The 13,607-nt window shown below is 58.3% G+C and overlaps 1 protein-coding gene across 14 annotated transcripts in view; it reads left to right on the top strand.

The window, feature by feature from the left end:
• LOC126051050 (protocadherin gamma-C5-like) overlaps window positions 1-13,607 on the top strand; it is a 147,764-nt gene that overhangs the window by 68,994 nt on the left and 65,163 nt on the right. For 2 of the 14 annotated variants that reach the window (XM_049829742.1, XM_049829739.1), the window contains exon 2: window positions 8,789-8,863. The exons of 10 other annotated variants lie outside the window; for them this stretch is intronic. Coding sequence is in view for 2 of the 4 variants with exons in the window: in XM_049829721.1 (XP_049685678.1) it covers window positions 2,966-5,428 (2,463 nt within the window). In the remaining 2 variants the exon portion in view is untranslated. Of the gene's footprint in view, window positions 1-2,895; window positions 5,429-8,788; window positions 8,864-10,025; window positions 10,302-13,607 lie in introns of those variants that run through there. 2 more of the 14 variants (XM_049829736.1, XM_049829721.1) reach the window with 2 other exon arrangements.

The following is a 13,607-nucleotide window of genomic DNA, read 5'->3' on the forward strand; positions in this document are numbered from 1 at the left end:
TACAGTGGGTGTGAAAGGCAGGAGATGTGAGGGTATCTTTGTGTTCTGTAATTGTCAGGGGGAACAGATATGGGCACGACCTTAGGAGGAGGCGGGAGCATCTCTGTGGAACAGTGGGTGTGATAAAAGAGGGGAGGAGATTCCCCATAAGCCATTAGTTTGATGACCCATTCTCTGCTGGATGACCACTCCTCCTTTAGTGTGTCCGTTTATCATTCCTGTGCTTTAGAATCCTGTTCCTTCTCGCAATGGTGGTGAGGAGACAAATGTACCTCCCTTCTTGGTATGAGCATAGCACATTATCCTCTCCTGATATGTTTTTGCTTATTATGTGAAGGTCAGAAACAAACCTGCAAGTTGTGTAGGGCTGGAGAGAAGACAGGGGAGCTCTGTGTGTCAGGCTATAGGAGAACAGATGGTCATTTCTTTGCTTGACATAGTTAACACAGCGGTGCGCCTGATGGAGTACTATGCAATGTGAGTTGCTTCTGCTCAGTAAGTTTGGCCCAAGAAATGTTATTCCACCAATCCATCGACTGCTGTACATTCCTAAGTCTTGCCTTGCTTGTTGTCATGAGCTACAGCTCAACCTCAGGGTGTCTGATCACATGTGGAAGGTCACATCTGTTCCAGTTGTCTGAGCGTAGGGGCAGTTCCTACACAAATCTTTGATGCTTACGGCTGTAAAGAGGAAGCATTTCATAGACAGGCATGTGCTCACCCAGGCACGCTTGTCTGTAGGGTAAGAAAGGAGAACCATCTCTACTGCAGTCCACAAACTGCAGAGTGGCAGGCCTGCCCAGCCAAGGTTTCCATGAACAGCCAAGGGACCAGTTGGAGAGCGCACGCAGGTTGTCCTCCACACGGTCCCCCAAAACCATGCTGGCCACTCAATTGGAGAGATATGGGTTTGATAGCTGGCCTGTTAGATGGATAAGGAACTGGCTGGATGGTGGCATCCAAAGAGTTGTAGTCAATGGCTCAATGTCCTAGTGGAAACCAATAATGCGAGGGTCCGTACTGGGACCAATACTACTGAATATCTATCAAATAATACAGTGGGATTGAGTGCAGCCACAGCAAGTTTGCAGATGACACTGAGCTGAGTGGTGCAATTGATTCACTAGAGGGAAGGGATGCCATCCAGAGGGACCTTGACAGGCTGGAGGAATGGGCCCATGTGAACCTCATGAAGTTCAACAAGGCCAAGTGCAAGGTCCTGCAGCTGGGTGGGGGCAACCCCCAGTTTCTGTACAGACTGGGGGATTGAGAGCAGCCTTGTGGAGACGGACTTGGAGGTAGTGGTGGGTGACAAATGGTACATGTACTGGCCATGTACTCTTGCTGCCCAGAAAGGCAATATTGTCTTCGGCTGCATAAGCAGCAGAGTGGCCAGAAGGTCAAGGGAGGGAATTCTCCTTCTTCCTTCTACTTCCATGAGACCCCACCTGGAATACTGCATCCAGCTCAGGGGTCCGTGGCCCAAAAAGACATGGACCTGTTTGAGTAGTTCCAGAGAAGGACCACAAAAGTGTTCAAAGGGCTGGAACATCTCTGTGATGAAGAAGGGCTAAAGGAGTTGAGGTTCTTCAGCCTAGAGAACAAAAGGCTCTGGGGAGACCATATGGCACCTTTCCAATATATAGAGAGGGCTTAAAAGAAAGATGGAGGAAGACTTTTTACAAGGGCCTGTTGTGACAGGAGAAGGGGCAATGTTTTTAAACTGAAAGAGGTTAGATTTTGATTGGACGTAAGGGTGGTGAGACACTGGAACAGGTTGCCCACAGGTGTTGCGGAGGTGCCATCATTGGAAGTGTTCCAGAACAGGTTGGACGGGGCTTTGAGCAACCTGTCCTAGTGAAGGATGTTCCTGCCCATGGCAGAGGCGTGGATTCAATGATCTTTAAAGGCCCCTTCCAACCCAAACCGGTCTATGATTCTATGAAAGACTCGATGTGGTTCTGCACTTTCCCATTGTCAGCCGCTCAAGTATGGAGTCAGAACAGAAGGCATTTCAGTGTGAATCAGAAACACAGTAGTATCTTAGCATGGAGCTACACACATTCCCTTTAGGGTGATATATTTCCCAGGGTAATTGTTCTTCTCCCTAAAAGGAAAATTAACAACGGGACAAATGTCAGAATTCCAGGAGCCAAAGGAAGAATTGTTGGGGAGACAGAAACACTTTGCAGGCCCGGCGTGGGAGGATTGCAATGATTTTTGCTTCATTCTGTTTCTGATTACTTAATGATTACTCCAACAAGAGTAATTCCATCTCGGTATTCGTCCCAGGTGAAGACGGCAGAATTGAAGTTATCTGACAGAGTGCTAAAAATCTCGTGAAGGATTCCCTAGATATAATACCGTTTCATGCTATTATCGTTCCATCTTGCTTTTAAGGAAGAGCAGCCGAGTTCCTTTATTTATTGCTCTGCAACAAGCATTTCCTTCAGACATTCATTGCCACTCAAGGAGTCGACCTAAAAGTACCCGACAGCGTCTCTCAGGCTTAAACGCCTTCGGGGTGGCATGAAGCAAGCGCTTCCGCGCCTATTGATTCTCGGAAAAGAAAGACCCCAAAGCTAGGTGCAGCCACTAAACACCGGCCACAAGTCCGGGCCGCCGTGAGCGAGCGCGGCCATCAGCCGGCTGCGGTGGCGTCGCGGCGCCTCCGGGTGCCGCTGTTGGCCGAGGCGGAGCGGCGCTGGAGCCGCAGCCGGAGCCCAGCCGCAGCCGCAGCCGCCGCAGCGTCCTGCCCCCGCAGGCTGCTCGCTCGCACGGCGCCGGCCGGAGCGGCAGCGGCACGGGCAGCAGAGGCGAGAGGCGGCGCGGCGCGGGGAGCAGCGGCGTCCGAGCCGGCGCCGAGATCGCTGGCCTCCGGCGGGTCCTGCGCTCGCTGCGGAGCGTGGCTGCAAGGGACGCAGGGCAGCGGCAGGAGGGAGGAGCGCGGCGAGCGCTGCCCAGAATGGCGGGCAGGCAGAGGCAGAGGCAGAGCGGCCGGCGAGCAGGCGGGCGAGTGCTGCTGCCCGCTTTGCTGCTGGGCTTGTGCTGCCGGGCGGCGCCGGAGCGGGTCCGCTACGCCATCCCCGAGGAGCTGGGCAGAGGCTCGCTGGTGGGGCCGCTGGCGCGGGACCTGGGGCTGAGCCCGGCCGACCTGCCGGCACGCCAGCTGCGGGTGGCGTCCGCTGCGAAAAGGCAGCTGAAATACTTTACCGTGAGCGGGGAGAGCGGGAACCTCTACGTGAGCGAGAGGCTGGACCGGGAGGAGATGTGCGGCGAGGCGGCGTCCTGCTCCGTCAGCTTCGAGGCGCTGGTGCAGAACCCGCTCAACGTTTTCCACGTCGAGGTGGCCATCCTGGACATCAACGACAACGCCCCAGCCTTCAGCAAGGCTGCTTTGGACATAGAGATCGGTGAATGGACGCTTCCCGGGGCGCGTTTTCCGCTGGAGATTGCCCGAGACGTGGACATCGGCAGCAACGCGCTGCTGACTTACCAGCTCACCAGCAACCCGTCCTTCACCCTGGCCGTGAAAGAGAGCCCGGATGGAAGCAGGCAGCCGGAATTAGTGCTAGAGAGAGCGCTGGACCGGGAGAAGCAGAGTTCCTTTCAGCTGGTGCTGACGGCGGTGGATGGCGGGGACCCCGTGAGGTCCGGGACTGTCCAGGTTCACGTCAACGTGACGGACCTCAACGACAACGCTCCCGTGTTCAATAGAACCGCCTACGAGGCACGAGTGCGCGAGAACCTTCCGGAAGGCTCGCTGGTGCTGCGGGTGTGGGCCACGGATGCAGACGCGGGCTCCAACGGGCGTGTCTCCTACTCCTTCGGCAATGTGCCGGACGGCGTCCGCGCGTTGTTCAGTGTTGACAGCGACAGCGGCGAGGTCAGGACGGCGGGGCCCCTCGATTTCGAGGAGAAGAGCAAATACAGCTTCGCCCTGGAGGCGAGGGACGGGGGCGGTCTGGTGGCACACTGCAAAGTGCAGATAGACATCATGGACGAGAACGACAACGCGCCCGAAATCATGATGTTGTCGGTGTCGAGCCCGGTGCCCGAGGACGCGCCGGCCGGCACGGTGGTGGCTCTCCTGAACGTGAACGACCCGGACTCCGGGGAGAACGGTCAGGTGTCGTGCGAGCTGTCGGGCGAGGCGCCGCTGTCGATCGTGGCGTCGTCGGGCGGCTCGTACAAGGTGGTGACGGCGAGCGCGCTGGACCGCGAGCAGGCGGCCGAGCACCGGGTGGCGGTGGTGGCCAGGGACCGGGGCAGCCCGGCGCTCTCGAGCCGCGCGGCGCTGGTGCTGGAGGTGTCGGACGTGAACGACAACGCGCCGGTGTTCGAGGAGGCCGCCTACAGCGCCTACGTGGCGGAGAACAACGCGGCGGGCGCGCCGGTGCTGCGCGTGCGCGCGCGGGACGCGGACGCGGGCGCCAACGGGCGCGTCAGCTACTGGCTGGCGGGCGGCAGCGCGGGCGCGGCGCCGTACGTGTCGGTGGAGGCGCGGAGCGGCGCGGTGTACGCGCAGCGCTCCTTCGACTACGAGCAGTGCCGCGAGTTCGCGGTGGCGGTGCGGGCGCAGGACGGCGGGGCGCCGGCGCGGAGCTCGACGGCGACGGTGCGCGTCTTCGTGCTGGACCGCAACGACAACGCGCCGCGGGTGCTGTGGCCGGCGGCGGGCGCGGGGGCGGGCGCGGGGGCGGGCGCGGCCCCGGCCCCGGCCCCGTTCGAGGTGGTGCCGCGGTCGGCCGAGGCCGGGTACCTGGTGGCCAAGGTGGTGGCGGTGGACGCGGACGCGGGGCGCAACGCGTGGCTGTCGTACGAGCTGGTGCAGGCGCCGGAGCCGGCGCTGTTCCGCGTGGGGCTGCACAGCGGCGAGGTGCGGACGGCGCGGGCCGTGTCGGAGAGGGACGCGGCGAAGCAGCGGCTGGTGGCCGTGGTGAAGGACCACGGGCAGCCGGCGCTGTCGGCCACGGCCACGCTGCACGTGGTGCTGGCCGAGAGCTTGCAGGAGGCGCTGCCGGAGCTGAGCGAGCGGGCGGCGGGCGCCGACTCGCCGGCGGAGCTGCAGTTCTACCTGGTGCTGGCGCTGGCGCTCCTCTCCGCCCTCTTCCTGCTGAGCGTGGCGCTGGCCGTGCTGGCGCGGGTGCGCCGGGCCGGGCCGCCCGCCGTCCTGCGCTGCCTGGGCGCGCAGCGCTTCTCCGTGGCCGGCGCCGCCTTCCCGGCCGACTTCTGCGAGGGCACCTTGCCCTACTCCTACAACCTGTGCGTGGCGCCGGGCCGCGCCGTCGCCGAGGGCGCTTGGCTGCCGCCGCCGCTGCCCAGCCTGGCCGCGGAGGAGCTTCTCGGCGCGGAGCCCTGCGGGAAGCGGAGCCCGACCAGCAGCGCCGGCGCGGGAGAGCCGCCCGCGGACGCCGAGGCCCCGCAGGTCTGTAAGCCCGCGCAGTCCTTGTCTCTGAGCCTTTCCTAACCTCACGCCGAGGGGACTGGGCTCTTGCTCGTCCTTCGGCCGCTTGGGCGCCTGCTGACGCGCTCTCTTTCCACGAACGAATGAAAGGGCCAAGGCTAAGGCTGTGCTATGTGCTAGTTGTTTTCTTTTTGTGACGGACCCCCGAACAGAGGGGGCATGTGCATCGCTGCCTGCTGCTGAGTTACTCTCCAGTGGAGCAGCAAGTCCAAACTGTAAGCACGGCCTGTACCGAGTAAGGCTGTAAAAGCAAAAGAAAAGAAACCCCAAAAACAAAGTGGGGCGAAATGGAGGCTGATTGAGAGCGACCTCCGATGTGCAGCCCAAAAGCAACGAAGTCGAGAGCCAAGGGCCGTCCCTGAGGAGGACTCCTTGGGAGCGGGGATCTTCATTGCTGCCTTGTGCTATGGCTGGGGGTTTGGGAAACTAATGTGGCTGGTGGCGTTCCAGTGTGACACACTTTTGATATGCAGAAAGGGTGAGGGGAAAGTCGTGCAAGCACGACTGCTGCTCATTGCTGTGCAACTGGTGGTGCAGATTGTGCTTTTGAACTAACGGGCCAAGACTCGTAATCAGCTGCACGGAATATTAAGAGCACTTTATATTGTATAACGGTAACAAAAACGTTTTTCCCCGCGGTAGAAATAACACAACAACGGGAGGCGTGTCATTTCTTTCTGGTCGTCATCGCCCCCTCCTAGCCGATTCCTTCACGTTATCGAATTAATTGTTTAGGTGTAAATGCCTATGAAGTATGCAGACCCTTAATTTATGTGGCCTAATGGGAAATCACCCATTCAAGTCCGTTAAATTTCCTGTTTCGGTATTAGCTGCCTCTGTAGGTCTTCCAACAGTTGAACGATGTAGCCATTAGCTCAGTGACTTCACTAAAGCACTCCATTGCTCTCATCCCGTTCTGAAATACTGTCGGGACTGGACGACTAGTGGGAAAATAGGCGCAGAAGAAAAATTGGGAGCAACGCAAAGGTGTCGTATGGCTGCAGTCACCCTCCATTTTCCTAGGGTGGGCCACAGAATGGGCGGTATGAAGGGGAGTATTTCAAGGAAAGTTCCTGAATCGTGGGTTCATGAGCCTGATATACTTGCTTCTCCGGGGATGTGTGGTATGTGTGTCCGACTATCACGTTTTGTATTTCAGAGCCTCTTTTCTCTTGCTCTCCTTGTAGCAGTCATTCAAGCACGACGTATACAGAAAGTCGTGTTAAGAGCTTGTGGTATGGACTTAGATTCTCAGTTGATTGACCCCACCTTCTTGGGCCTTTGAATGTCTAATCTCAGCCAATGGTGGTGATGTAGTTAGTTTCCAGCGTGTTCCTTATTGTTGTCCCACAAACGGGGTTCGTTTACCCGGCCCGCAATCCAATACCAGACAGAGTCGAGGTATTTTTAAAGTAATTTCGTGGATGCGCATGAACGGGTGCCTGTCTCAAGACAGCACACCTTTGTATCAAAACTCCCCACGTTTATCTAATTACGTAATACATATTGACTATTATTTCCCTTAAGGATTGGTTCTTTCTTCTTCGCCTGTCATGTAAATTAGTGCGCAGACTCGGTATTCTTCCTTCATGGTCTTCTTTTGAGTAGGTGGTCTCATTTGAGTAGCTGGTGAACGAGTCGGTGGTTGCGATCTCCCCCTGTAGGAATTGCCTCTTACCTACTTCTTACTCTGTCTTGGCAATTACAGGTGGTTCTTCAAGGTTCATTTAGCAGACCACAATTCCTTACCTTTTTCTGACATAAACAAAAAGCTCCATTGTCAGAAGAAAGACCTTCTGGAATATCAAACCTAGGGATAATTTCTTTTGATAAGGCCTTAATTATTTCTCTAGCCTTCTTTGCACGTCTTTGGCCAATCAAAAAAGTTATCTACTATCATCAAGAAATATCTGTATGAATTACACCGTGGTAGTGACATAACATCTATTTGCCAGTATTCGCCAGGAGTTATTCCTTGTTTCACAACTTCTCCTGTAACCCTCTTGGTAATTTTTTGGGTGATTAGCACAACAAATAGCACGTCTCTTAACTATTATGTCTGTCAGATTTTGCATTTTTGGCCCTTCAAGCTATCTTTTTGGCAGTCAATACCAATGCATTTGCTCTTGAATGTGTTTCGCGATGCACTCTTTTAAGTAGGCTTTCCATCGTCCTGTCAGAAAGTAGCAGTTGCTTTAAAGGTGTCACCCGCCATCCCTGATCATTCTTAGAACAATCTAATTGTTCTGGCAATTAATCTTCTCTCTCAGTATATTTTGGAGGTGATGGTTCTAAACGAGATGCTGGAATTAAGCCTCCTTCAACTGTAGACTCTTTGAGAGCTGCTTCTTTTGCCACTTGGTGTGCTTTTCGATTTCCCTTTATCATTTCACTGTTCCCACTGTGATGGGCTTTACAATGTGTTATTGGAACTTCCTTGGGTAGAAGAAATGCCTGTAAAAGTTTCGCTATTTCTTCTTCATACTGAATTGGGGTTCCTTGCGAGCCTATAAGTCCTCTTTCTTTCCAAATGGCTCCATGTGCGTGCTTCACCCACGCCTTAGCCTTTAAATGCCTAATCTCAGTCAATGGTCGTGGCGTAGTTAATTCCAAGCGTGTTCCTTAGGAACGGAGGTATTTAACGCAAAGTTCCTGCCGCTGGGGTTCCTAACTCTGGTTCACGGCGGGGGGCGGGGGGTGTGTCTGAATATCCCGGGTTGTGTTTCAGAGCCTGTTTCCTCTTGCTCTCCCTGTACCAGTCATTCAGGCATGACCGCTACGCATATTGCGGTTGGTGATTATGCCTTCGGGCTAATGGTATGAGGCTCGTAATCACGTGCATGTGAGACGAAGAGACGTTATTTTACTTGGCATGTCTCGGCGTTAGCAAGTGATTTTTCCCGTGCGGTCGGAACAGCACGGCGACGGGAGGCCGCTGCCTTCCTCCTGGTCGTGATCGCCTCGCGGGTGGAAGGAGAGATGGTCTGGTTAAAAGGCAGCGCAGGAGATGACCGCTGGACGGGCCCCGCTGTCCCCGTGGCGACGGTGCCGTCCCCGCCCGCTGCCCGCGGGAAAGGCAGGGCGGGCAGCGCTCGGCAGCGCTGGGTGCCTGCAGTGCCGGGAGGAGGCTGCGGGCGCCGCTGTTGACCGAGGAGGAGCGAGAGGAAGGCCGGAGCGCTGCCGGCAGCCCCGCCCGCTGCGGCCCGGCTCGCTCGCTCGCTCGCTCGCTGACTGGCTCGGCGGCCGGGCGGTCTGCGAGCGTCCCCGCGGTGCGGAGCCGTGCTGCAGCGAGGAGGAGGGGCCGGCGGCAGCGGCCGGGAGCGGCGAGCCGGGGCCGGAGCCTGAGAGGGAAGCGGAGCCCGAGCGGGAAGCGCCTGGGAAGAGCGTGCGGCGGCGGTGCGTGGCCGCGGCGGAGATGTGCGCGGCGGGGAGGCGCTGGGGCCGGCGGGAGCGAGCCCTGCTGTGGTGCGTCCTGGTGGCGGCGTGGGAGGCGGCGTGGGGGCAGCTCCGCTACTCGGTTCCCGAGGAGACTCCGAAGGGCTCGTTCGTGGGCGACGTGGCCAAGGACCTGGGGCTGGAGCTTCCGGCGCTCCGCGAACGCGGCGTCCGCGTTGTCTCCGAGGGGAGGACGCAATATTTCGCTCTGCACGGGAGGACGGGACATTTGGTGACGGCGGAGCGGATAGACAGAGAGCAGCTGTGCCGGCTGGTGGAGAAATGCGTGGTGCGCTGTGAGGTGATAGTGGAGGGGGAAATGAAGTTTTACGGCATCGAAGTGGAAATCACGGATATTAACGACAACGCGCCAAGCTTCCAAGAGACAGAAACGGAGCTGAGAATGAGCGAGACGACAGCCCCTGGGTCGCGGTTTCCCCTGGCCGAGGCCCACGACCCGGACTCGGGACGGAATTCGCTGCAGAGCTACGAGCTGAGCGGCGACGAGCACTTCTCGCTGGCCGTGCAGGCGGGTCCCGGCGGGGAGCAGCGTCCCGAGCTGGTGCTGGCGAAGGCGCTGGACCGGGAGGAGGCGGCGTTTCACGAGCTGGTGCTGAGGGCGAGCGACGGCGGAGAGCCGGCGCGGACGGGCACGGCGCGGATCCGCGTGGCGGTGCTGGACGCGAACGACAACGCGCCCGTGTTCAGCCAGGCGGAGTACACGCTGCGTGTGCCGGAGGACGTGCCCGTGGGCTCCACCCTCGTCACCGTCACGGCCACCGACCCCGACGATGGGATCTACGGGCACGTGATGTATTCGTTGAGGAAAACGAAGGACCTGGTATCGGCGGTCTTCCAGCTGGACGCCGAGACAGGAGCCATTACACTGATGCGGAACCTGGACTTCGAGGAAGGCGACTCGCACGAATTGGAGGTGCAGGCACATGACGGAGGAGGGCTTTTTGATACAGCCAAAGTCGCGATCACGGTGACAGACGTCAACGACAACGCGCCCCAGATTTCGGTGCGGTCGGCGCTGAGCGCGATCTCGGAGGACGCGCCGCCGGGGACGGTGGTGGCCCTGCTGCACGTGCAGGATCGGGACTCGGGGGCAAACGGCGAGGTGCGGTGCAGCATCGCCGAGCGCCTGCCGTTCCGGCTGGAGAAGTCCTTTGAGGACTACTACCGCGTGGTGACGGCGAGGGATCTGGACCGGGAGGAGGTGGCGGAGTACAACGTGACGGTGCGGGCGGCGGACGGCGGGTCGCCGGCGCTGTGGAGCAGCGCGGTGCTGGCGCTGCGGGTGCTGGACGTGAACGACAACGCGCCGGTGTTCGCGGAGGCGCGCTACAGCGCCCGGCTGCCCGAGAACAACGCGGCGGGCGCGCTGGTGCTGACGGTGCGGGCGGCGGACGCGGACTGGGGGCAGAACGCGCGCGTGCGGTACCGGCTGTCGGAGGGGCGGGTGCGGGGCGCGCCGCTCTCGTCCTACGTGTCGGTGCAGGCGGAGACGGGCGCGCTGTACGCGCTGCGCTCCTTCGACTACGAGGAGGTGCGCGAGGTGGGGCTGTGGGTGCGGGCGGAGGACGGCGGCGCGCCGGCGCTGAGCAGCAACGTGTCGGTGCGGCTCGTGATCGTGGACGAGAACGACAACGCGCCGCAGGTGCTGTACCCGCCGCCGGCGCCGGCGCCGGGCGCGGGCTGGGCGGGCGTGGAGCTGGCGCCGCGCTCGGCGGAGCCCGGGGCGCTGGTGGCCAAGGTGGTGGCGGTGGACGCGGACGCGGGGCAGAACGCGTGGCTGTCGTACGAGCTGGCCAAGGCGACGGAGCCGGGGCTGTTCCGCGTGGGGCTGCACAGCGGCGAGGTGCGGACGGCGCGCTTCCCGCTGGCCCGCGACGCGGCGCGGCAGAGCCTGGTGGTGGTGGTGAAGGACCACGGGCGGCCGGCGCTGTCGGCCACGGCCACGCTGACGGTGGTGCTGGCCGAGAGCGTGGCCGAGCTGCTGTCGGAGCTGGGCAGCGCGGCGGCGGCGGCGCCGGGCGAGCCGGCCGGCAGCCTGACGCGGTGGCTGGTGGTGGCCGTGGCGGCCGTGTCCTGCCTCTTCCTCGCCTTCCTGCTGCTGCTGCTGGCGCTGCGCCTGCGGCGCTGGCGCCGCTCGCAGCTGCTGGCGGCGGGCAGCGGCGCCTTGCGCGGCGTCCCGGCCTCGCACTTCGTGGGCATCGACGGCGTCCGCGCCTTCCTGCACTCCTACTCGCACGAGGTGTCGCTCACCGCCGACTCGCGCAAGAGCCAGCTCCGCTTGTCGGGCGGCAGCTGCTGCGACACCCTCCCGGCCCGGCCGCCGCCCGACGAGCCCGCGCCGCTGCTCGGGGAGGACCCTGCCGGCGCCCGCCGCGCGGACCCCGCCGCTGCCCCGGTGAGTTCCTCCCACCAGCCCTTCTCCGCGGCATAACGCTTCCCTCCGCTGCTTCTCCGCCCTTTCCCCCCCGTCTTGTGTCTCCTGCCTCGGGAGGTGGAGGTAGCGGGAAGGCAAAGCTTCGCTCGGCCACGCGCGGGTCGCTGGCGCCTCGTGCTCCCGGGAGGTGAGCGTGGGATGGCGGCTCAGCGTGACCGTTGCTGCGGGAGGCAGGGGAAGCGGGAGGCTGCTGTTGCCTGCTGGAGCTTCCTCTCAGCGGGGCTTGCTGCTTTTATCACATCGCTGGTGCGTTACACGCTGCTCACTGACCCAGCCTCTCAAGGAGGACAGCTCCTCTTTTAATTTTAGAGCCCCAAGGTTTCTTTCCAGAAGGCTAGTGAGCGGGCAATGAATCTTCCTTCTCAGTACGGAGACATAGCGAAATGTTGGCGAGGTCCGTGGTGTGGTAGTGGTGCATGTTGAGGACAAATGGTCCAGGTTCTGGCCCTTTGATGACAAGTGCTTGAAGCTATGAGGGTCAACGAACACCAGGCAAGTTGTGACAGCTTGGAGAGGAGAGTCTTGGGAGGTGTTTGTGAGGGGCTGTGGAAGGACACAAGAGATCTGGTTTGCTCCTTTCCCTGTTCGGTGCCCATCTGTAGTACCATGTAATGTGAGTTTTGGCTTCCCAAGTAAGTTTGGCCCAAGTCAGACACGTTGTTCCAGCTGCATAGGAGCCCTGGGAGGTTCCTCCTGTGTGCTTGCATGTTGTGGAGATGTTTCTAACTAACAGCTTAATTCTATACTTATGGCAAGTGCCCTAAAGGGAGCTTTGGGAGGAGCTTTCCCTGGTTTTGTAACCTACTAAACACCTGAGTTATGCCATAATCTAGAAGAGTATGTTGTCATCCCTTCCCTTCTGTGTGTGTTAACGTCCCAACTTGTTTGTGGTCCTTTGTGTCTGAGAATGTGTAGAAGACCACATGTGTTCCATTTGGCTGACTGTCCCCTAAGTGCCTTTCATGTTTACAGCTGTGAAGAGAGGGAGACTTTAGTAAATATGTTGCCTTAAAATACTACTGGAAGAAATGCTCTTGCTTGTCGCATGCACATGCTGAGATGTCAAATATTCTCCCTGGTATGGATAAGTTGTCTGTGCAGCATTTCTTTGGGTGGAGTCTATCTGCAAATGATGAAGGTCAAGGACAACCATGCAACCTGTGAAGGGTTTGAGGAGAGTCTTGAGAGGGTGCTGTGTGTGAGGAGGTAGTGGTGGAGACATGGCAGGTGGTGTGTCGTTTCCCAGGGTTTATTGTGGGTGTTCTGAAACTGAGCCTGAATGCGTCTTATTTTTTGGATATTGCCTTGCTTGGACTCCAGCTGTCCAAGCTTTGTGTTCATCAGTGTGCTTTCCTGTTGTATGATGCTTCCTGGGAATGGCGGTTATGAAGCATAGATGTAAACTTTGCAGTAGTGTGGTAGTGTGACGGATCTTCCAAGTTGCCCATGTGTTGAAGAAGGATGACATTGCCTTTAAGCTGAGACTCTGAGGACTGTATCTTTTAATGATTTCCGTGTCACTCATGGCCTTTAGAACTTTTAATGCTTAATCAAATTGTATGGGATGAGCAGAAAGTTCTCTTTGCATTTGTCCATGTTGCAATGCTTGGATTCTGAGATGACATGTTCGCATTTCTTGCGATGGTATCTGTCTGCAGAAGTGGCTTTCCTGTTGCATGCTGTTTTGGCAGGTTGAAGTTCTGCCTGTACAGAGACAGGGCAGCTGGAAGACTTTGCTGTGATGTAGTGTGGAATTGCTAAAGGGTAGGTTTAAAAGTTTGTCCTAGTTGTTAGATGAGGCCCACAGTTGTGGTTCCAAGTCTTTCCCCTTTTTTATCGTCCAAAGAAACTATTAGTGGTAATACTGCTATGGTCTATGGTGGGAGAGCCTGTGTGAGCCTCCCGTGTACCTGTTAGCAGGTGGTTCCCTTTTCTGTGTACCTACTACAGCTGACACAATCTGAAATGTGAAACTACGATTCTTCCACTCCTGTCAGGTTCCCATTGATGCCTTCTTTCTTTGTCCAGTTCTGAAGCTGGGCCTCACTTTGGCTGGTAATCCTTAAAACACTAAAAGGTGAAAAGACTGACAGGTTGTCAGGGTGGGCAAGTAGTTTCCATCCATCCCTTGAAGTTTTAGAGCTGCCAAGATGTGGTGGGTTAGCCTTGGAACGCCGTCAGGTGCCCACCAAGCTGCTTTTTCGCTGTCTGTCCTCAACTGAACTGTGGAGGGAAAATATGATGAAAGGC

Source organism: Accipiter gentilis, chromosome 26 (genome assembly GCF_929443795.1).
Source record: "Accipiter gentilis chromosome 26, bAccGen1.1, whole genome shotgun sequence".
In the NCBI taxonomy this organism is placed as follows: Eukaryota; Metazoa; Chordata; class Aves; order Accipitriformes; family Accipitridae; genus Astur; species Astur gentilis.